At 44.7% G+C, this 25477-nt stretch overlaps 1 protein-coding gene across 2 annotated transcripts in view; it reads right to left on the bottom strand.

The window, feature by feature from the left end:
* Positions 1-339: 339 nt before the first annotated feature.
* Positions 340-25477, bottom strand: part of VSIG10 (V-set and immunoglobulin domain containing 10) — a 34017-nt gene continuing 8879 nt past the window's right edge. The window contains exons 3-9 of one of the 2 annotated variants that reach the window (XM_044290799.1): positions 23530-23832; positions 20240-20500; positions 15840-16139; positions 13372-13482; positions 12481-12493; positions 8265-8437; positions 340-1243 (exon numbers count right to left, since the gene is read on the bottom strand). In XM_044290799.1, the coding sequence (XP_044146734.1) occupies positions 1173-1243; positions 8265-8437; positions 12481-12493; positions 13372-13482; positions 15840-16139; positions 20240-20500; positions 23530-23832 (1232 nt within the window). In that variant the 3' untranslated portion in view covers positions 340-1172. The remainder of the gene's footprint in view (positions 1244-8264; positions 8438-12480; positions 12494-13371; positions 13483-15839; positions 16140-20239; positions 20501-23529; positions 23833-25477) is intronic. The other variant, XM_044290808.1, reaches the window with a different exon arrangement.

A 25477-nucleotide genomic window follows, 5' to 3' on the forward strand; every position in this document is an offset into this window, starting at 1 on the left:
CTCTCTGGTTTTCCCAAAAATAAGCTAAATTAAATTTATTGCATGAAAACCTTTAAAACTGTTTACTTTTACCTGAAGTATATCCTCCTATATCTACCTATAACCCTATATCTACTACATGATGTATTAGGGTACTTTCACACTAGCGTTTTTCTTTTCCAGTGTTGAGTTCTGTCCTAGGGGCTCTATACCGGAAAAGAACTGATCAGTTTTATCCCGATGCATTCTGAATGAAGAGAAATCCATTCAGGATGCATCAGGATGTCTTCAGTTCAGTCACTGAACAGCGTTTTGGAGGGAGGAAAATCTCTGCCCCCAAATTCCGGATCAGTTGCCGAAATGCCGGCATTAATTTACGTTGAAATGTATTAGTGCCGGATACGGCATTAAAAATACTGCAATGCCGGATCCGTCCTTGTAAAAATGTGAAAAAAAAAATGTGGGAAACGGATCAGTTTTTCCATATCACAAACGGAGAGATGGATGCATACTTGCAATGCATTTGTGAGACGGGTCCACATCCGGATCAGTCTACAAATGCTGTCCGTTTGGATGCAGATTGCCTGATCCGGCAGGCAGTTCCGGTGACGGAACTGCTTGCTGGATCACTCTGCCACAAGTGTCAAAGTACCCTTACCTACGGTATATCTATCACATGGACAATCAACTGAAGAAACAACACTGGCCCTTTAATGTTAGTAAATATTCATCAAGTACTGTAATTTGTAGGGGAAAAAAGCATTGCAGCATTAATTAGACACACAAATATGTACAAAAGAATATTCTTCCTTCTTAAAGAACTAAAGCGATGCTATTGGTAATTTTCATACAAGACAGACTATACACAGTATTAGTGGTCTCATGATAGACTGTGCTTCCAAGACACTAGGCACCAGCATTCACAGCAAATGGTCCTCCTTAGGAGGAAATAGCATGATACACAACACCGACAAAACATAGTGTAAAACAGCAGAGAAATGGACAGACATATTTAGCATTGAGGAAAGTGTGTAAATTGCTGTTTCTGCTTTTCAGTATGTTGCTTTTACATATAATCCCATCCATTTCTTTATTACAATAAGACCAACACTAAAAGTGTTACCCCATTGATAGGAGTCTTTGCAATGGGCTGTGTACTCCCTGAATTAAAATATGGAAGGTAGGCTCAGAGGCTAAAGGTTTTCCTCTGCATTTTCACTGTCTGTTTCTTCTGAGACCTCGCTGAGCAAATTAGGACTGATATCTATAAAGGAAAAAAAATGGATTAGAAAAGAAGAATGCACAATTTTATAAATACAGAGTAGGTAAAATTAATAATAGCAGCCAAAGTTCCACGGCTATGCTGATGACTTTCTTTCCTTTAGACAAAGTGGTTGTCTGCTTTTTATATTTAAGAAGGTTAAAACAGCCTTTCCCCTTATAAGAAAACATGCATCCTTTGCAGTTACAGCCTGTTGCGGTGGGTTACTGTTAGCCCAGTTATGGTGGCAATGCCACCCTTACTGAACTGTTATGTGTCTGAAATTTGCAGGACATGCTGGTATGCACCTTAGGGCCAATTCATACGACCGGATCGCCGTGCCTGTGTTGCAGACCACAAACAGCGGGTCTGCAATACACGGGCACTGGCCTTGTGACCTTTGTGCTGCGGTGCGGACCCGATTGACTTTAATGGGTCCTTGATCCGTAAGATATGGCAAAAGATAGGACATCTATCTTTTGCGGTGCGGAGGCATGGATCGCAACATGTCCTATCACGTTTCAAATGTAACAAAACATTCTTCCTCATGGCTGCTAAGAGGAAGAATATTTTGTTACATTTGAAACGCGTAGCATAATATGTTTTTTTTTTATTATTATTGAATGATTTTAAAGCGCTATAAATAAAGACAAGAAGTTTTACACGAGTGCAGAGGGATTATTCTGGGATTTAACCTTTTGCTGATGGAACTGAGCTGACACAGCAGTGTCTAGTTTCCTTCTGAGCAAAGAATGGTGGAGGAACGTCAGGATCTGACGTAGGTGAGCAACATATTGGTTTTCTTTTTCTTTTTATTGGTCACCTGGCCCAGGTGAAGCGAATGGGGCTGAGCTGCAACACAAAGCACAGCTGCTGTACAATGTACGGCGCTGTGCTTGGTGAGCTGAGAGAAGGCTGCGTTGCTACTGCGAGCACCGGTACCTTCTCAAACAGCTGATTACCTATTCAAAATATTGGTCATCAGTAGAGTTGAGCGGACACCTGGATGTTCGGGTTCGAGAAGTTCGGCCGAACTTCCCGAAAATGTTCGGGTTCGGGATCCCGAACTTTTCGGCACTAAAAAGGCTGTAAAACAGCCCAGGAAAGGGCTAGAGGGCTGCAAAAGGCAGCAACATGTAGGTAAATCCCATGCAAACAAATGTGGATAGGGAAATGAATTAAAATAAAAATTAAATAAATAAAAATTAACCAAAATCAATTGGAGAGAGGTCCCATAGCAGAGAATCTGGCTTCACGTCACCCACCACTGGAACAGTCCATTCTCAGATATTTAGGCCCCGGCACCCAGGCAGAGGAGAGAGGTCCCGTAACAGAGAATCTGGCTTCATGTCAGCAGACAATCAGTCTGCATGTCATAGCAGAGAATCAGGCTTCACGTCAGCCACCACTGCAACAGTCCATTGTCATATATTTAGGCCCAGCACCCAGGCAGAGGAGAGAGGTCCCGTAACAGAGAATCTGGCTTCATGTCAGCAGAGAATTAGTCTGCATGTCATAGCAGAGAATCAGGCTTCACGTCACCCAACATTGGAACAGTCCATTGGCATATATTTAGGCCCCGGCACCCAGACAGAGGAGAGGTTCATTCAACTTTGGGTAGCCTCGCAATATAATGGTAAAATGAAAATAAAAATAGGATTGAATGAGGAAGTGCCCTGGAGTACAATAATATATGGTTAAGGGGAGGTAGTTAATGTCTAATCTGGACAAGGGACGGACAGGTCCTGTGGGATCCATGCCTGGTTCATTTTTATGAACGTCAGCTTGTCCACATTGGCTGTAGACAGGCGGCTGCGTTTGTCTGTAATGACGCCCCCTGCCGTGCTGAATACACGTTCAGACAAAACGCTGGCCGCCGGGCAGGCCAGCACCTCCAAGGCATAAAAGGCTAGCTCTGGCCACGTGGACAATTTAGAGACCCAGAAGTTGAATGGGGCCGAACCATCAGTCAGTACGTGGAGGGGTGTGCACACGTACTGTTCCACCATGTTAGTGAAATGTTGCCTCCTGCTAACACGTTGCGTATCAGGTGGTGGTGCAGTTAGCTGTGGCGTGTTGACAAAACTTTTCCACATCTCTGCCATGCTAACCCTGCCCTCAGAGGAGCTGGCCGTGACACAGCTGCCTTGGCGACCTCTTGCTCCTCCTCTGCCTTGGCCTTGGGCTTCCACTTGTTCCCCTGTGACATTTGGGAATGCTCTCAGTAGCGCGTCTACCAACGTGCGCTTGTACTCGCGCATCTTCCTATCACGCTCCAGTGCAGGAAGTAAGGTGGGCACATTGTCTTTGTAGCGTGGATCCAGCAGGGTGGCAACCCAGTAGTCCGCACACGTTAAAATGTGGGCAACTCTGCTGTCGTTGCGCAGGCACTGCAGCATGTAGTCGCTCATGTGTGCCAGGCTGCCCAGGGGTAAGGACAAGCTGTCCTCTGTGGGAGGCGTATCGTCATCGTCCTGCCTTTCCCCCCAGCCACGCACCAGTGATGGGCCCGAGCTGCGTTGGGTGCCACCCCGCTGTGACCATGCTTCATCCTCATCCTCCTCCACCTCCTCCTCATCCTCGTCCTCCTCGTCCTCCAGTAGTGGGCCCTGGCTGGCCACATTTGTACCTTGCCTCTGCTGTTGCAAAAAACCTCCCTCTGAGTCACTTCGAAGAGACTGGCCTGAAAGTGCTAAAAATGACCCCTCTTCCTCCTCCTCCTCCAGGGCCACCTCCTCTTCCATCATCGCCCTAAGTGTTTTCTCAAGGAGACATAGAAGTGGTATTGTAACGCTGATAACGGCGTCATCGCCACTGGCCATGTTGGTGGAGTACTCGAAACAGCGCAACAGGGCACACAGGTCTCGCATGGAGGCCCAGTCATTGGTGGTGAAGTGGTGCTGTTCCGCAGTGCGACTGACCCGTGCGTGCTGCAGCTGAAACTCCACTATGGCCTGCTGCTGCTCGCACAGTCTGTCCAGCATGTGCAAGGTGGAGTTCCACCTGGTGGGCACGTTGCATATGAGGCGGTGAGCGGGAAGGCCGAAGTTACGCTGTAGCGCAGACAGGCGAGCAGCGGCAGGATGTGAACGCCGGAAGCGCAAACAGACGGCCCGCACTTTATGCAGCAGCTCTGACATATCGGGGTAGTTGTGAATGAACTTCTGCACCACCAAAATCAGCACATGCGCCAGGCAAGGGATGTGCGTCAAACCGGCTAGTCCCAGAGCTGCAACGAGATTTCGCCCATTATCGCACACCACCAGGCCGGGCTTGAGGCTCACCGGCAGCAACCACTCGTCGGTCTGTTGTTCTATACCCCGCCACAACTCCTGTGCGGTGTGGGGCCTGTCCCCCAAACATATGAGTTTCAGAATGGCCTGCTGACGTTTACCCCGGGCTGTGCTGAAGTTGGTGGTGAAGGTGTGTGGCTGACTGGATGAGCAGGTGGAAGAAGAGGAGGAGGAAGCCGAGAAGGAGGAGGTGGCAACAGGAGGCAAAGAATGTTGCCCTGCGATCCTTGGCGGCGGAAGGACGTGCGCCAAACAGCTCTCCGCCTGGGGCCCAGCTGCCACTACATTTACCCAATGTGCAGTTAGGGAGATATAGCGTCCCTGGCCGTGCTTACTGGTCCACGTATCTGTGGTTAGGTGGACCTTGCTACAGATGGCGTTGCGCAGTGCACACTTGATTTTATCGGATACTTGGTTGTGCAGGGAAAGCACGGCTCTCTTGGAGAAGTAGTGGCGGCTGGGAACAACATACTGTGGGACAGCAAGCGACATGAGCTGTTTGAAGCTGTCTGTGTCCACCAGCCTAAATGACAGCATTTCATAGGCCAGTAGTTTAGAAATGCTGGCATTCAGGGCCAGGGATCGAGGGTGGCTAGGTGGGAATTTACGCTTTCTCTCAAATGTTTGCGAGATGGAGAGCTGAACGCTGCCGTGTGACATGGTTGAGACGCTTGGTGACGGAGGTGGTGGTGGTGTTGGTGGTACATCCCCTGTTTGCTGGGCAGCAGGTGCCAACGTTCCTCCAGAGGCGGAGGAAGAGGCCAAGGCGGCGGCAGCAGCAGCAGAAGAGGCCGAGGCGGCAGCAGCAGAAGAGGCCGAGGCGGCAGCAGCAGAAGAGGCCGAGGCGGCAGCAGCAGAAGAGGCCGAGGCGGCAGCAGCAGAAGAGGCCGAGGCGGCAGCAGCAGAAGAGGCCGAGGCGGCAGCAGCAGAAGAGGCCGAGGCGGCAGCAGCAGAAGAGGTAGCAGGGGGAGCCTGAGTGACTTCCTTGGTTTTAAGGTGTTTACTCCACTGCAGTTCATGCTTTGCATGCAGGTGCCTGGTCATGCAGGTTGTGCTCAGGTTCAGAACGTTAATGCCTCGCTTCAGGCTCTGATGGCACAGCGTGCAAACCATTCGGGTCTTGTCGTCAGCACATTGTTTGAAGAAGTGCCATGCCAGGGAACTCCTTGAAGCTGCCTTTGGGGTGCTCGGTCCCAGATGGCGGCGGTCAGTAGCAGGCGGAGTCTCTTGGTGGCGGGTGTTCTGCTTTTGCCCACTGCTCCCTCTTTTGCTACGCTGTTGGCTCGGTCTCACCACTGCCTCTTCCTCCGAACTGTGAAAGTCAGTGGAACGACCTTCATTCCATGTGGGGTCTAGAACCTCATCGTCCCCTGCATCGTCTTCCACCCAGTCTTGATCCCTGACCTCCTGTTCAGTCTGCACACTGCAGAAAGACGCAGCAGTTGGCACCTGTGTTTCGTCATCAGAGACATGCTGAGGTGGTATTCCCATGTCCTCATCATCAGGAAACATAAGTGGTTGTGCGTCAGTGCAGTCTATTTCTTCCACCGCTGGGGAAGGGCTAGGTGGATGCCCTTGGGAAACCCTGCCAGCAGAGTCTTCAAACAGCATAAGAGACTGCTGCATAACTTGAGGCTCAGACAGTTTCCCTGATATGCATGGGGGTGATGTGACAGACTGATGGGGTTGGTTTTCAGGCGCCATCTGTGCGCTTTCTGCAGAAGACTGGGTGGGAGATAATGTGAACGTGCTGGATCCACTGTCGGCCACCCAATTGACTAATGCCTGTACCTGCTCAGGCCTTACCATCCTTAGAACGGCATTGGGCCCCACCATATATCGCTGTAAATTCTGGCGGCTACTGGGACCTGAGGTAGTTGGTACACTAGGACGTGTGGATGTGGCAGAACGGCCACGTCCTCTCCCAGCACCAGAGGGTCCACTAACACCACCACGACCATGTCCACGTCCGCGTCCCTTACTAGATGTTTTCCTCATTGTTATCGTTCACCACAACAACAAAAATATTATTTGGCCCAATGTATTGTATTCAAATTCAGCTGAATATAAATTTGAGGCCTAGTATTTAGGCGCTGGGTGACCGGTATAGATTTACTGATAGAATTAGACTTGGAAATGCACAGTAGCGTGTGTGTGAAGTTATTCTGAATGACCCTATGTGCACCTTGAATATTATATACCCTTTTAGGGATAGATTTCAAATAGCTCTGATACAGCAGAAACCACTAAATTATGAAATTGCTAAATTGGGAATTGTATTTCAACCCAGAACAAAAAATGTGCTTTGACGGACACTAAATAACTTGCCCAGCCAGAACAGTACAGCGGTAACGACAGATTTAGCGGGATATAAATTTGAGGCCTAGTATTTAGGCGCTGGGTGACCGGTATGGATTTACTGACAGAATTAGACTGGGATATGGCCAAAAAATAACCACACTATTGCTGGTTAAATGCACTTGGTGTGACAGCTTGACCAACCACACTACTGAGGGTTAAATGCACTTGGTGACAGGCGCAGCTTGCCCCTGATGTAGTATATGGCCAAAAAATAAACAGACTATTGCTGGTTAAATGCACTTGGTGTGACAGCTTCACCCTGATGTAGGCTTTAGCCAAAAAACAACCACACCATTGAGGGTTAAATGCACTTGGTCGCAGCTTGTGCTGGCGCACCACAAGACACAAGATGGCCGCCGATCACCCCAGAAAAAAGTGACTGACAAACGGTCTGGGCAGCCTAAAAACAGTGAGCAATTGAGTATCAGCAGCTCAATGACCCACAGCTGCAGATCGATCAATAATCAAGTCCTTTGGAGGAGTTAATCTGCCTAATCTCGCCCTACTGTCGCAGCCGCAACCTCTCCCTACGCTAATCAGAGCAGAGTGACGGGCGGCGCTATGTGACTCCAGCTTAAATAGAGGCTGGGTCACATGGTGCTCTGGCCAATCACAGCCATGCCAATAGTAGGCATGGCTGTGACGGCCTCTTGGGGCAAGTAGTATGACGCTTGTTGATTGGCTGCTTTGCAGCCTTTCAAAAAGCGCCAAGAAAGCGACGAACACCGAACCCGAACCCGGACTTTTACGAAAATGTCCGGGTTCGGGTCCGTGTCACGGACACCCCAAAATTCGGTACGAACCCGAACTATACAGTTCGAGTTCGCTCATCCCTAGTCATCAGTAAAAAAAAAAACAACACTCTCAAAAAAAACCTTTAAAGGGAACCTGTCACCGGGATTTTGTGTACAGAGCTGAGGACATGGGTTGCTAGATGGCTGCTAGCACATCTGCAATACCCAGTCCCCATAACTCTGTGTGCTTTTATTGTGTAAAAAAAACGATTTGATACATATGCAAATTAACCTGAGAGGAGTCCTGTATGTGAGATGAGTCAGGGACAGGACTCATCTCAAGTTAATTTGCATATGTATCAAATCGGTTTTTTTACACAATAAAAGCACACAGAGCTATGAGGACTGGCTATTGCGCATGTGCTAGCGACCATCTAGCAACCCATGTCCTCGGCTCTATACACAAAATCCCGGTGACAGGTTCCCTTTAAGACATTTTTTAAATTTTACCAGTAAGCAGACAACCCCTTTAAAGTGAGCAATACTGTAGCTGTGTAAATTGGAATATGCTACAATTTTAACACGAGAGACGCTCTTAATTTCAGTAGAATAGACTTCAATATAACACATACATACCGTCAGGTGGATTGTGGAATAAAACCTGGTGTTTACAGATGTTCCCATTTGCAGTTGCAGGGCTACTTGTTGCAGCATCAGTGTACTCCGTGTTTACAACTGAATCGTCAACTTGCTGCATCTCATCCTCCTCTTCTGATTCTACAAGAATCAGGACTTCCGATGCTCCCTTTCTGTAACACAATACAAAGCCACATTGAAAGGTATTATTTCTTTTAGCAGATCTCCGTAGAATATTATCCAGAATGCAGCTACAGTGCCTTGCAAAAGTATTCAGAATCCCCCTTGGTATTTTGCTGTATTGTTGCATTACAAACTGGAATTGAAATTGATTTTTATTTAAATGTAATGGACCTGACAAAATAGTCCACATTGTTAAAGTGGAATAAAAAAGAAAAATACCCAAAGTAAAAAATGAAACATTGTGAGTAGATGCGTTTTCACCCCTTTGCTATGAAACCCTAAAATAAGGTCTGCCGAACCAGTGAGCTTCACATGACCTGTCACAAGATGCGAGACCATCTTGAAAGAACACAGAGTCTAAAACACTAATAGGAAAGCAAAATGAAGACCATGGTGCTCTCCATACAGCTCAGAGACAAAGTTGTGGAGAAGTAGGTTATAGAAAAACATACCTGACTTTAACCATTCCACAAAGTACCGTCAAATCAAGTAAAACAAAATGGAGATAATATGACATAACTACAAACCTAATAGAAGTTTGCCCACCAAAAACTGGGAATAAAGATAGACACAAAAAATAACAAAAAGCTACAAGTGGCCAGAAAATAAGCCATTGCTTAATTCCCCCGTGACCGCTACCGCACATATACAGCAGAAGTCGGGACTTTAAGAACGGTGTCTACTTGGCTTCCGAGTGGGCGCCATAGCCGCCGGACTTCTGCTGTTTTGAACAAAACTAAAGGAAAAGTCCATGATAGGCGATAATACCAATTGGACTTTTAACCTCTCAGATGCTGTGGTCAATTGCAACCACTGCATCTGAGAGGTCTTTCCAGGAAGTGCTGCACTCCCGATGCCTGAATGATTTCCCCGCGCTGAGATCAAGGGAGCAGATCAGTTGCTATGACAATCTGGGGCCCTCCATAGGGATATAATGAATCTACCATAGGCTACAATGGTAATTTATTGCAGTGTATGGGAGAAGCGATCAGATGATCACATGTTCAAGTGTCAAGTGGACTTAAAAAGTTTTTAAAATATTTGTAAAAAATTCAAATTACCCCATTTCCTCATATTAAAAATAAACAATAAAAAAATTAAAATCACAGGCATCACCGCATTCCCAAATGCCTGAACTATTAAAATACAAATGCATTTATCCCGTACGATGAACACTGTAACTGAAAAGAAAAACTGACCGATCCACAGTTTTTTTGTCACTTTATCTTTCCAAAAAATGGAATAAAAAGTGAACAAAAAGTCAAACATCCCAAAATGGTATCAATACACTCTACAGATTGTGGCACAGAAAATGAGCCCCCGCACAACTCTGTAGATGTAAATATGAAAAGTTATGGGAGTCAGAATATAGAGATGCTAAGAAAAATATGTTTTTCAAAGTTTTAATCTTTTTTTATGTTTTGATGTGTGTATAATGTGGTATCGCTGTAATTGTACTGACCCAGAAATTGAAAGTAACATGTCAATTTTACTGCATGGAGAACGGCATAAAAACAAAACTCATAAAACTAATTTCTTCCAACTTCTCACTACATAGTACGATTTAATATTGTATACAATCAGAAAGTAAAACTTGTCCCACAAGAACGTGAATAAAAAAAATAAATAAAAATTATAGAACCAAAAAGGCAGGAAGTAAAGAACCAAAAAATAAATAAATAGATAGAAAATCGCTCAGTCAGGAAAGGGTTAAAGTGACCCTCCAGTTCAAGAAAAAAAATATATCACGTTAACTGAGGAACAAACAAGACACTTACCAGTTGACTTCCTTTTCATCTTTTCAGCTGCAGATCCACAAATTCCTCCTCTTCTGCCATCCAGGATGACACACGGCTTCTCAGATCTGATACACACTGTGCTTTTGGAAGCCCAAGACGCTTCCTACATTCCAAGTTTCCAATCCAAGGTCAGTAGGAAGTGTCTTGGGCTACCAAATGCAGTATGCAACAGGCGAGAAGCAAAAAGACCATCTTGGATGACAGAAGAAGAGCCCACGAACTGGCAGATCTGCAGCTGAAAAGATAAAATTTACGTCACCAGGCAAATGTTCTACTTGTTCCCCAGTTAATGTGAATTTTTTTTTTTTTTCTAGAACTGGAGGGTCGTTTTAAAGAATAAGGCTACTTTCACACTAGCGTTGTTTAAATCCGGCGTTCAATTCAGACACCGGAACTGCCCGGCGGATCCGGAAAAACGGATTACATTTGAATCGGATTTGAAACGGATTTTGATTACAATCAAAAAATACATTGGAAAAAACGAATCCGCCATTTATGGACTAACTTTTTTTTTTCACATTTTTTTGGTTTAAGGATCCGGTTTGACTGAACACACGGCGCCGGATCCGGTGTTAATGCAAGTCAATGGGAAAAAGGCCGGATCCGGCGTTCAGTCAAAGTGTTCAGGATTTTTGGCCGGAGGTAAAAATACAACATGCTACGGTTTTCTGAAAAGCCTGATCAGTCAAAAAGACTGAACTGAAGACATCCTGATGCATCCTGAACGGATTGCTCTCCATTCAGAATGCATTAGGATAAAACTGATCAGTTCTTTTCCGGATTTGAGCGCCTAGGACGGAACTCAGCGCCGGAAAAGAAAAACGCCAGTGTGAAAGTACCCCAACATAGGAAAAAGTGAAGTTTTAGAATCAGCAGACTACCCAAAACACATATCAGATTCTCTGGTCAGATGAGACTAAAATTTCTGGTCGTCATGTTAAATGCTACATATGGTGCAAACCTAACATTACTCATGACCCCAAGAACACAATTCTCACAGTACATTGTGGTGGGGATGCTATTTATCAGCAGAGACTGGAAAACTGGTCAGGATTAAAAGAAAGATGGATGGCAGTAAATGCAGGCAAATTCTCGAGAAAAGCCTAAGTCTGCCAGAGATTTGAGACTGGGATAGACTTTCGCCTTCCAGCAGGACAAGGACCCCGAGTGCTCTTTCACACGAGCGGATCCCGTGCAGGTAATCCACCACTGCGTGAAAGAGAGCCAAGCCCCGCTCCGGACAGCAGAGACACAGAGCAGTAACATGACTGATAATGCTCCGTGCCCCTCTATGATCTTTTTGCTACAAAATCACAGTGAGATAAAGTTGTCACTGTGGTTTTGTAGCAAAAAGGCCACAGAGAGGTAAAGAGAATTATCAATCATGTTACTGCTCCGTGTCTCTGCTGTCCGGAACGAGCCCTAAACATACTGCTAAAGCTACACTAGGGTGGTTTATGGGGAAGCACTTACATTTCTTGGAATGGACTATTCAAAGCCACGACATCAATCCAATTGAGAATCGGTGGAATGACTTAAAGACTGCTGGATGCTAACACAACCCACCTAACTTGAAGGAGTGGGCAGAAATCCCAGTGCCTAGATGTGCTAAGCTAATTGAGACACAACCCAAGAGACTAGCATCTGTAATTGCAGCACCAAGTGGCTCCACAAAGTAGTGACTTTCAGAGGGTGAATACTTGTGCACATTTTATTTATTGAAGATTTTTTTGTGTGGTAGGCATATTGTGTAAATCGAATGGTACAACCCCCCCCCAAAAAATCTGTTACATTTCATTGGAATGCAATAAAACAGGGAGTGAATTATTTTGCAGGGCACTGTAATTGTTCTAGGAAGAGAGTAATATAATATGTCTGAAAAAAAATATATATACTTTTTCTGGTTTGTGACTTCGGGTATGTATTTATTAATTCATTATTTTAAATGGATCCTCAAGATAAGTCATCAATATCAGATCGGCAACTGCCTACGTTCAATGCGCTGCCTGTGCCGTTCATAGTATGCCCTGCGCAGGTATCTAAGGCATACTGGTACACCCTAGACTTTTTCCAGGGTGCAGGTGCACACAGAGAGGGCTCCGAGTGCCGCCTCTGGCACCCATGCCATAGCTTCCCCACCACTGCTCTAAGTCCCCACTATATCCTAATAAGGCAGAGGACTAGGGACATTGATGGGAAAATACATTTAGAAGGACAAGAAAAGTACTACTCACCGGAATGGGTTGGCTGCAATAATCCAGAACGGCATCCAAAAAGGTTTAAACGAAGGTTTTAGAAGGAAAAAAAAAAAAACAGGGTTGTAAAAGAAAAAATATTAATGGATAAATGAACATATATATATATATATATATATATATCAGTATGTAACAGTGCAAATAACTCCTTAATTAGTTTGTACAATAAAATCTACTGCATCTGAAAACGGCCAACAAGCTGCTGTTGAATGAATGGTTATTATGTGTATTGAGTGCATAATATTGTTGTACTATGGACTGCAGCTGCAGGAGAAATGCATGTATGGCAACACCGAATGGCTCCATGAGATTATTGCTTATTTTAAGGGGTTGGACAAACTCCCTTTTCCGTATGCGGATGGACCTCCATAGGAAAGCATACTTATCAGTTCTTGCCACTGGGTTCTGTCTCCTTTGGTCTACCACCACTTCTGCCGCTCTCCTTGTGTCAACATGTGGTCCGACACAGTGCTGAAGTGTCCCCCATGTGTCACATGACCCAGTGACATGACATATGGGGGACAGGTCACTGCTGTAATTGGCTGCTGGGCCACATGATCCGTGTCAAAGCAGGATATTGACACAGGAAGTTCAGAAAGCAGCAGCCAGGGAGCATAGGAGCCAGAACCCAGACGTGCGGAGCTGGTGAGTATGCTTCCCTCCGCAGTTCCAGTCATGTAGGGTGTCTGCCTGGACTTTAGATTGGCAGCAGATTCCATCACACTCGAGATGATCACATTTCAAAAACCATTTTAAATTGGGGTCATCCAGAGGTAGACATCATATATTCACTGAGTAGTGAAAAGTTATACAATTTTCCAAAATAGTCATTTTCACCGGAATATTCCAGCTATAAGTGATAAGACTTACCTTTTATATATAACTGGGGATCGCAGTAGAGTATACTTCCTACAATAAGGGCGACCACTATGAGGAAAAGGATCAGGATAGCAGATACTAATCCAATAATGTTGTGGGGAGCTGAGGAATAAGAGTAAAAAGACAGTATCATGAGTGGAAGTCAATTTTGCAGGAGTCTGCATTGCTGTAATTTTTCCCAACTTTATCAGTTGTCACACAATGTTTCACAAATGTTGTGCAGACAATTTATATTAAGAACTTATTCTCAGGATAGGTCATCAATTTGTGATCGGCAGGCAGCTCCAACACCCGGCACACCCGCCAATCAGCTGTTTGAAGAGGAGGCAGCGCTCCATGCGAGTGCTCCTTCCTCTTCATTACACTGCCTGTTGTCTTGGAACTACTCAATTCTCAAGTGAAGTACAATACGGAAAGCACCCTGTAACTGAGCAGGAGAAGCTGAGCGGGTCGATACATATTCTTAAAATCAGCGTCAAAAGCCCTAAAGTGTCTATTCAAGCAGTGAGGGTGCCCAGCATATAAACACCTCTGAACAGACTGCATTTATGGTATGAATAGGGGCAGATACAGGTGACAGATAGTCGTGAGTACAGCTATCCTCACAGTAGATGCATCTAGACATCTTTTTTCACCCTCAATGAATTAAAGCTTATTGGTAACACCATACACTAACAGGAGATAGGCTAGCTTGCCTTTTCTCCGAGGATAAGAAATATGTAGTGTACTCAAAGGCATTCGTGGACCACAGCATGCAGCGACCTGTGGTTCTACTAATGCTAGCAGACTGGTGGTATACCGCAGTGCTAGCCAACACAAAACCGCTAATAGATATATGCTAGTAGATCGGCGGTATGTGCAGCGCCCAGGACTGATCATAGGTTAGTTATTCTGCTCTCCGCATTTCATTATAGGTATAGCCCTATAAGTCCTCAGGACAATTGCAGAGAATAATCAAGTGTCCTACATTAAAAGAAGCCATCCGCCTCTGATGACGTGCAGACTTTGTATCTAGCACTATAAATCACCTGTATCTGCACCCATTCATACCATACAGTAAATGCAGTCTGTACAGGGGTTACTGTATGGCATTATACCCCAGTCTGTAAGGGCACCTTCACTACCTGAATAGACACTTTAGGGCTGTTGGCCCCGATTTTAAGCCAATAAATTATTAAGGATTTTTTGTGTTTTTTATTTGAACGTTCCAATCAGGCGAGATTTACTAATCGGCAATGAGCCTAACTCTTATCTCCCAAGTAAATCTTATTGTGACTAATAGAAGCTAAAAAGGAACACTATGCTTTGGACCGCCACTGATTATTGCTTTTGGCTCCATTCACATGTCCGCAACGTGTTTTGCGGATCCACGGATCCGCAAAACACGGGCAGCGGCAATGTGCGTTTCGCATTTTGAGGACCGCACATTGCCGGCACTAATAGAATATGCCTGTTCTTGTCCGCAATTGCGAACAAGAATAGGACATTTTCTATTTTTTGGCAGAACGGAAGTGCAGACCCAGAAGTGTGGGTCCGCAATTCCGTGTCTGGGCAGCACGATGTGCTGCCCCAAAGAAATGAATGGGTCCGCAATTCCGTTCCGCAGAATGCGGAACGAAATTGCGGACGTGCGAATGGAGCCTTAGTGCAAGTTTCTGTTATTTCCATAGAGTCTGAACGGAGCAGCAGAGCACACGCAGAAAAACAGCTCCATGCAAACTCCTCCATGCTGCATCAGTGCGGCTTATGGCAACAAGAAACCAGGCTCCTTCATTCTAGCAATCAGTGCTCCTACTAATCTGACATGCATCACCTCTGCAGGTAATACCCCTTCTAAAGTCACAACTTCAATAGCAATTGTATTGCAACTTGCACAATTTTTTTTACCCTACATCTTTCTTTCTGACGTATCTGTCAGCTTCCCAGCATGTGCACGGCAACCTACATCAGCAACGTATGGTCACCAACTATACATCTTATCAAAATGTTGCTCAACTATCGATCCTTCTTACTGCTTATTTTTATTTTTTATTTTAAATCAAATCATTTTTATTCAACACAGTTTAAAAGTTGTACGCTCAATAGGGACTCAGGCATCACAAATAGCATTACAGCAAGAAATGGAAATGACATACATAGCCAATAGTGGAGTCCTAGAACCCCCACCCAATCCCCCCAACCCCTAGCGAAGAGTTGGTCATGCCACAGGTAGCATTGCATATCCATCATGAACAGGTCCCACCAGTATCTATACTCAATTAAGACACACCCTCCATTGTCCATAACACCTTGTCTAGTTTCCCGACATACCTAGTCCCCACACACAGGTGACTATCCAAGCACTCTACCCGGACCACTCCCACCACCACAAGGGGAGTCGAGACAGGCCGGGGGGGGGGGGGGGGGGGGAATCTTAATGATGTTAAAACAATTTACAAGTAAATCAGTTCTCTACTCACTGGTCACATCAAGCCATATATAGAAATCTTGTGTTGCAACTCCATTGTTGGTCACGCAAATGTAAGAGCCTTCGTCTTCCTCCTTGGAGCAGTTGACAATGGTGAGGTAGGACACCATGCTGCTGCTGATCTGTACGATCTGGTACTTTGTCCCTGACTGGATCTCCACATTTGGCTGGCTCAGGTTACGCAGCCAGGTTATTACAGCTGGGGGGTTAGCCCTCAATACAGAACATGAAAGGGTTACATTTTCCCCTTTTAAGCAGGTTCTCAGTACCTGGGACTGGGGCACAGGGTATCCTGAAAGAAAGGGACACAATGAACACCAGTGCCCTCTGGATGAGAACAATGAGAAAAGGAAATTATCTACCATGCATATTATGCCTCCAAACTAATGAGACAACTGAGGAATTGTTAAAAGGTAATAAACCACGTTCTACTTTATCTGGCCCAACAGTCCTGCTTCAATCTCTTCCCACACCTTGACGTAACTATATATCAAGGTGCCAAGATAGTTTGTGACATACAGATCATCACCGCTGTAACGCCAGGCTCAGAGATAACTGATACCAGCTGGTCAACCTCAACCCCTTAGATGCCACAGTCAATAGTGAAGGTGGCATCTAAGGGATTTGTCAGACTGAAAATCGGAGCGCTGCTGGATGCTGTGGCAGCCGGAGGCCTGACAATGGCATCTGGAGCTGTCATTTATGGAAGCCAGGGTCCAATAAGCTGGCTATCAGTGTAACATTGACAGGTACAGTATCAGGCTACTTTCACACTATGTTTTTTTGCAGATCCGTCATGGATTTGCAAAAACGCTTCCGTTACAATAATACAACCGCATGCATCCGTCATGAAGGGATCCGGTTACATTATGTTTTCTATAGCCATGACGGATCCGTCATGAACACTATTGAAAGTTAATGGGGAACGGGTCCGTTTTCTATTGTGTCAGAGAAAACGGATCCATCGCTATTGACTTACCATGTGTGTCAGGACGGATATGTCTTGCTCCGCACCACATTGCGGACAGAAAACCGCTGCTTGCAGCATTATTCTGTCCGCGATGGGAGCGCAACCAAACAGAACGGAATGCATTTTGGAGCATTCCGTTTCATTCAGCTCAATTTTGTCCCTATTGACAATGAATAGGGACAAAACTGAAGCGTTTTCATCTGCTATAGAGAGCCTATGATGGATCTCAATAGCGGAAAGGAAAAATGCTAGTGTGAAAGTACCCTAATACAAGGCAATAAAATAATGCACTGCAAGTGTTATTTCTGCCACACAGTGAATAGTGCAGATGTTATACTGCAAAAAAGATGGCGGAATTGTTTTCTTTTACGTTTCCCCTCGCTCTTGAAAAATAAAAGAACAAGCACTTATACTGCTGCGCCAACAGAAGAATAAAAAAAGTTATCTCTCCTGGAATGAGACTCTGAAAGGGTTAGCCTAGTTTCACATGCGTTTTGGGTGGATCCGTCTTGGATTTGCAAAAACGGATCCGTTACAATAATACAACCGCATGCATCCATCATGAACGGATACGTTTGTATTATCTGTAACATAGCCAAGACGGATCCATCTTGAACACCACTGAAAGTCAAGTCAATGAGAGACAAATCCGTTTTCTATTGTGCCAGATTGTGTCAAAGAAAACGGATCCGTCCCTATTGACTTACATTGTGTGCCGTTTGGCTCAGTTTCGTCAAGCAGACTGCAAGCCGTGTTTTGGCATCTGCCTCCAGAGTGGAATGGTTACTGAACGGAGGCAAACTGATGCATTCTGAGCGGATCCTTTTCCATTCAGAATGCATTAGGGCGAAACTGATCCGTTTTGGACCGCTTGTGACAGCCCTGAACGGAACTCACAAACGTAAAGCCAAAACGCCAGTGTGAAAGTAGCCTTTAAATCTGCTCTCTGCACACAATAAGATATTTTATGTACTAGGAAGTGGTGACATCGCTTATTAAATGACTGGATGCTGTGATGAATATCAGATAAGGGCCTTTTCACACCGCTGTTTGACAGGAAAGCTCATATAGCAGTTTAACCTTTTACCTAACTGAGGACAGTATCCACCAGGGATACCAGTTTGTAACTGTATGGTATAGTGTAAAGGGTTGTAATAAGGTCCTGTCTAAGTACTCATTCAGACAGCCGTATGCTGTCCGCAAAAATGTGGATCCGTTTTTTTCTGGATTAGAAGCAGACCCATTTACTTTTATGGGGCCCTTTTCTTCCATTCTACGGCTCCGCAAAACAAATATAACATGTCCTATACTGGTCAGTGAAAATCATGATGTGGCCCCATTGAAGTCTATGGGTTGGCAAAAATGCAGACTGCAATCAGTTTTTTTTGCGGACATGCTGAACTGTCCGATCTGCATTTTTGCAGACAGGATATGGCCGTCTGAATGAGCCATAAAGGACATTTACAACATACGGTAGACATTTCATCCCTTTTCTATAGCGTTTTCAGGAACAGCAGTGGTTTCAGGGGGCAGGAGAGTGTCCCCCAAGTACATCTGACCGAGCTGTAAGTGGCCAGCTTCATGCACAGAAAACTATTTTAACCCTATTGAATTTGTGCAGTGGACAGAATCAAATCTGAAATGACTGCTGTTAATATCTTACTTGAGTACTAAATACAGATCAGACCCCGTGCTATAATGTTAATTGCTGCCATTTGCCTCCATACACACAGATGATAAAATACCAGTAACACTATTAGGCCCCCGTTCACATTTAAGGTGAACATTTGCAGCAGACAACAGCTTGCTGAAGTTCACCATATCCGTCATTGCCAGATTCAACAGATCACCGGATCCTCATTGACTACAGTGGGATTTGGTGGTGATCCGGCTGCTTTCTGGCATAAATGCCGGGTTTTGGACAGACAAAACTCATTGCATGCAGCAGTGTTTGGTCCGCCCGACAACCTGCATTTGTGCTGGATCAGGCAGCCGGATCCTCTTGCCACATATGTGAATTCAGCCTATAAAGTACCAGTCTCATACACAAATCGCAGTACAGAATACGCTAACTTTACCTACTGTAAAACTACAAGGGTTACAAGCTCTAACCTCTGTGTTATCACTATTATTTAAAAGTTATTTTCATAAGCTACTAATGCTGCTCGTTCTGTTCAGATGAAAAATTCAAAGTATGTAAAGGCTGGGATGCCCTATATGACTCACATAAATTCTCCATCACCCACCGAGTCCAGCACAATGGCTTATTTTCATAGATAACATCCTACGGCCCTTCATATGGATCTTGCTGTAAGTTCAACTAAAATACTGCCTGGTCAGCAAAGAGCAGAAAGAACATTTATACAGTAGCTAAAGCTCTGCTGATAGTATAGAAGTACAGTACAAGGGCATAATAAAAACGAGGAAATAAGGGGTCGTCCACTTTGTAAGACAGGTCCCCTGAAGACAAGCTGATCGATGGATGTCCCACTACTGGAACCTTCTGTGATCAGTTGAAATCTTGGGAGGACCCCATCACTTAAAAGGAGTTCTCCGGGAATTAAAGGGTTTCTGTCACCCCAATTTTTCGCTATTAAACAGTCGGCATCCATTCAGAATGGATCCGTTTGTATTATCTTTAACATAGCCAAGACGGATCCGTCTTGAACACCACTGAAAGTCAATGGAGGACGGATATGTTTTCTATTGTGCCAGATTGTGACATAGAAAACGGATCCGTCCCCATTGAATTACACTGTGTGTCAGAACGGATCAGTTTGGCTCAGTTTCGTCAGACGGACACCAAAACACTGCAAACCGCGTTTTGGCATCTGCCTCCAGAGCGGAATGGAGGCAAACTGATGCATTCTGAGCGGATCCTTTTCCATTCAGAATGCATTAGGGAAAAACTGATCCGTTTTGGACCGCTTGTGAGAGCCCTGAACGGATCTCACAAACGGAAAGCCAAAACGCCAGTGTGAAAGTAGCCTAATCTGTATGGAAAACTTTAGTGTTCGGTTCTTCTGCAGTACTTTCACAGGGGAAATGTAGCATTACAGTACATAGTCTCCATTGACATCAATGGGCCATTTATGTAATGCACGGACTTACCGCCTGCAAAAACCACCTGACGTGGACTCGTACTGCTGCAGGAATCGCAGTGAGTCTATCATTGCACAAAGCCTGAAAGCTGCGGGTAAAACCCAGAGTATGAATTAACATGCTGCGGGCTGAAAACCCTGCTTTTTTTTTCCTGCAGGGTGTGGATAAGATTCGTGAAATGCCATCCAGGATGGTTTAGATTTTCTACACACAATTCTGCTGCAGACAATCCACAGCATATATGCCACGTGTGGTTAGAATAAGAGTTTTGGCAAAGGACTGTAGCCCAGTGTAGCAGGGAAGATAAATTGTTTCCTCACCTAACTGAACCGTACACGTCGCCTCCTTCACTTCATTGGTTAGATGTCTTCCTCTGCAAGTAAACGTCTGTCCATCATCATACCGGGAGCCGTTTAGTGTCACCACCAATGTGTCTGAAGTCCCATTTGACAGTGTATCACCATTATATTCCCACTGCAGTAGCGGGGATGGATAGCCTCCAAGCCAAGTGCATGTCAATGACAAACCTGAGGGAACCCCTGTGTAGTTTACACCGCACTCCATATGAGAATCAGGTGGACCTGTGGAGAGATGGGGAAAAAATGCGGCAATACATTAAAGGCGTTCTCTTATGATTAATGAAAATCAGACATCATATAGTACATAATCTTTTGAATGGCCCATTAACACATCAGTATTTTGCAGACCCACTAATTTCAATGGCCCCGCAAAAAATGCATTGTTCCGTTCCCCGTTCCCCCCAAAAAAAAAAAATATAGAGCTTGTACCACTATTGTCTGCAAAATGCGGTCCGTGGTCCCATTGTAGTCAATGGGTCTGCAAAAATGCAGATGACATGCGGAATGCATCAATCCGTTTCCAGGAAATAGAATTGTAATCTTTTTTTTTTAGTACCCTAGCAACATATATTCCTCCTTTCGGGTTTTTTTTTTTTTGCGGAAAAACCCAACAGATTTACAATTCAGGGCTCATGCACACAAACGTATTTTCTTTCCGTGTCCGTTCCATTTTTTTTGCGGACCATATATGGAACCATTCATTTGCAAAAAAACGGAAGTTCCTCCGTGTGCATTCCGTTTCCTTATGTCCGTTCCGCAAAAAAAAAATATAATAATAGAACATGTCCTATTATTGTTCGCATAACGGACAAGGATAGTACTGTTCTATCGGGGGCCAGCTGGTCCGTTCCGCAAAATACGGAATGCACACAGACGTCATCCGTATTTTTTGTGAATCCGTTTTTGTGGACCGTAAAATACATACGGTTGAGAGCATGAGACCTAAAACGAAAGGTTTTTGCGGTAACACGGATCCACATAAAACGGAACGAAAATCTGCAAAAGAAAAAGACTGACTTGTAAATGGACCCAAAGCTACAACCAGCCCTGGAGCCTGAGATCTCTCCAGTCATCGCTCCATCTGCTCTGCTAAATTTACATCAAGCTGGCAGCTCAGAGGTACGTCCTTTCTGCTGCAGCTCTCTACCTATGACAGTCCAGGAGGCACTTAAATGATGGCAATGAGCATGTGCATCCACCTCAGTGAGGTGGACAGGGGAATAAGAAAAGAAAACAAAAACAGCAGGTGGCGCTATACAGATACATTTTTAGTGGCTATGCCAATTTTTTTTATTTACATGCAATTACAAAAGTATTCAGATCCAGGTTCTGGTTTGAAAATGGCAGAAATTTTTTTGTGGAACAAAAAAACACTGACAAATGTAAAGTTATGCACATGGGAAGGAATAATGCAAGTCACCCGTACATACTAAATGGTAAAACACTCGGTAACACTGACATGGAAAAGGATCTAGGAATTTTAATAAACAACAAACTAAGCTGCAAAAACCAATGTCAGGCAGCTGCTGCCAAGGCCAATAAGATAATGGGTTGCATCAAAAGGGGCATAGATGCCCGTAATGAGAACATAGTCCTACCACTTTACAAATCATTAGTGCAGACCACACATGGAGTACTGTGTACAGTTCTGGTCTCCTATGAACAAGGCAGACATAGCAGAGCTGGAGAGGGTTCAGAGGAGGGCAACCAAAGTAATAACTGGAAAGATTATCAAAATTAGGGTTATTCACTTTAGAAAAAAAAGACGACTGAGGGGAGATCTAATTACTATGTATAAATATATCAGGGGTCAGTACAGAGATCTATCCCATCATCTATTTATCCCCAGGACTGTGACTGTGACGAGGGGACATCCTCTGCGTCTAGGAGGAAAGAAGGTTTGTACACAAACATAGAAGAGGATTCTTTACGGTAAGAGCAGTGAGACTATGGAACTCTCTGCCTGAGGAGGTGGTGATGGTGAGTACAATAAAGGAACTCAAGAGGGGCCTGGATGTATTTCTGCAGTGTAATAAAATTACAGGCTATAGCTAGCTAGAGAGGGGTCGCTGATCCAGGGAGTTATTCTGATTGCCTGATTGGAGTCAGGAAGGAATTTTTTATTCCCCTAAAGTGGAGAAAATTGGCTTCTACCTCACAGGGATTTTTTTTCCTTCCTCTGGATCAACTTGCAGGATGACAGGCCGAACTGGATGGACAAATGTCTTTTTTCGGCCTTATGTACTATGTTACTAACCCCTTTAAGAGCAACTTTTGAGATGGCTTTCCACATACTTGTTACAGGGTGTACACTTGGCAAGACAAAATATGTTTGACTTTGTTCACATTGCTGCCATTACTTCAGGGCTTTTTTGACAGCAATAATAGTGCACTCTGCAGTGCTTTACTTTCTATCAAAAGATCCAGAACTGAAATGGAGCAGACGGACCCCATTATAACATTGACCCCAACAAGCAAGCGGTGTAGTACAATTATAGCCTTTAGGGTTATGTTCACAGGATGGATTTTTTTTAAACGTGCTGATTTTCTGCAAGGTTTTGTTGCCGATTTTGGTATTTCAGCTTCCAATTCACTTCAATGGGGTAATCAGAGACGATTCATGCTGCTACTTTTTTACACACAGTTTTTTTTTTTTTTTAGCAGGAGCTAGAATTTTTATGACAGAATTGTGGTCCAATGTTGGTGCAAAATGGCGCATATTAAGCCATGTCCCCTTGTCGGACCTAGCACAGATAATTTCTCAAAAGCTAGTTGTGCCAAATGTTGCCACAATTTACTCCAGAATCTAGGTGCTATCACATTAGGAACATTTGCCCACGTTTACCTTCGCCCCAACTGCTTGGTAGAACAGAACGGTACTGTCGTTTTCTGCCCCAGTTGCAGAAGCATAACAATGGTACTGCAGGCAATTCACTATGGCGCTGTGTATGAGAAAATCTCTAGCCTTGGCTTGTGCAGGAATATGGGCTCATGCACTCGTACTGTGGCACATCGGTGGACTTCTTCTGTATCTCTGTACACGTGGAATCCGATGTCACAATTCTGTTTGTCGAAAAAGGAGGCCTCATGCAGCTTTATGGGAGCTCTACCCCACGGAAAATGAGCTGTGATATTACTATGTGCATTGAGTCCTTAGTCAGTACGTGTATGCAGTATTATTTCTGTCAAATACTTGGAGGTACAGTATAACTTATCCTTGATCCTGGAGAATTATCCAAAAGCATACTTACGATATACGAGAAGCTGGAGAGTGCGGACGAGAGTCTTCTTACTGAGAGGATTTACGACAGTACATGTGTAGTTTCCCTGGTAATTTGCAGCAATGTTGCTCACATTAAAAGCGAGCAAGCTTGCATTTACCCAGTCAAAAAGCTCAGACTGGGTCCCTGCATTGAGTCCAATGGAATTTGTTGGTTCAGGGATGGCAGAGCTAGAGCAGGTGAAGTTCATGTTGGCACCTCTTGACGTGTAATGTGTACCATTTGGCAGTGTCTTGGTAGGAGATATCAGGAAAGTGATATTATGAGGACCACCTGGATGGATAAAGGGAAGCGAATATTGACATGGATTCTTGGTCGGCAATAATACAGATGAACGAGTTAAAATGCAGTTTCTTTAATCCCATAATACACTTTTATTATGAGAATTTCATGAGTATCTTAGTTACGTTTAATCCTGAATACATACTTAAAAAGGGGCGGTCCAGGATGTAAACCAATTCACTGAATTCCATTGCACGTCCCTGGGTATTAAAAGGGGTTATCCCATGATTCATGTAAAAAATTAAAACCAGACATCATATAGTACATGACAATCTCTTTCTAACAAAGCTAGAACCAGCCCTGTACCTCACATGGGTCCAGAAATGTCCCCATTCATTGCTCTGCTAGATTTATATCAAGCTGACAGCTCAGGGGGTGTGACCTTCCTGCTGCAGATCACGGAGTGTGACCTCCCTGCTGCAGCTCTCTCCCTATCACAGCTCAGGAGGCAATTGAAGGATGAAACTGATCATGTACGGCCTTCTCAGTGAGCAGGACTCAGAAATAATAAGAAAAAAAAGCTATTGCTGCTATAAAGATACATTTTAATGAATAACTCAGTCGCTATGCTAATTTTTTATTACAGGCAATTACAAAAGTATTCAGATCCAGGTGCTTTCATTTATAGGGACAAAGCCTGTTCATATGCCCTCTAAAGGTGTTGCCACAAGTTCAGGTTTCTTGAAGCCAAAACCTGGACAGGATTAAAAAAACTTGGAAAGGTAGTATCTGTCCTTAATACTCTCTCCCGTTATGATGCACACTTGATTTTGGCTTCAAAAACAGCAACAAAAAGCCAGAACGTGTGGCAGCACCCTTAGTTACATGGAAGTCAGGTCGCCAGCTGACCAGTATAGAAAGTGGTTGTCATGTTTAGTGTATTCCCCTTTTAGGCCTCATGCACACGACCGTTGTGTGCATCCGTGGCCGTTGTGCCATTTTCCGTTTTTTTTCGCGGACCCATTGACTTTCAATGGGTCCGTGGAAAAAAAAATAATAATCGGAAAATGCACCGTTTTGCAGCCGAGGCCGTGATCCGTGTATCCTGTCCGTCAAAAAAAATAGGACCTGTCCTATTTTTTTGACGGACAACGGTTCACGGACCCATTCAAGTCAATGGGTCCGTGAAAGAACACGGATGCACACAAGATTGGCATCAGTGTCCGTGATCCGTGGCCGTAGGTTACTTTCATACAGACGGATCCGAAGATCCGTCTGCATAAAAGCTTTTTCAGATCTAAGTTTTCACTTCGTGAAAACTCATATCCGACAGTATATTCTAACACAGAAGCGTTCCCATGGTGATGGGGACGCTTCTAGTTAGAATACACTACAAACTTTGTACAAGACTGCCCCCTGCTGCCTGGCAGCACCCGATCTCTTACAGGGGGATATGATAGCACAATTAACCCCTCAGGTGCGGCACCTGAAGGGGTTAATTGTACTATCATATTCCCCTGTAAGAGTTCAGGGCTGCCAGGCAGCAGGGGGCAGACCCCCCCCCCTCCCCAGTTTGAATATCGTTGGTGGCACAGTGTGCACCCCCCATCGGCCCCCCTTCCCCCCTCTATTGTAATAAATCGTTGGTGGCACAGTGTGCGCCCACCATCGCCCCCCCTCCCTCCCTCTATTGTAA

Source organism: Bufo gargarizans, chromosome 1, assembly GCF_014858855.1.
Source record: "Bufo gargarizans isolate SCDJY-AF-19 chromosome 1, ASM1485885v1, whole genome shotgun sequence".
Taxonomy (NCBI): domain Eukaryota; kingdom Metazoa; phylum Chordata; class Amphibia; order Anura; family Bufonidae; genus Bufo; species Bufo gargarizans.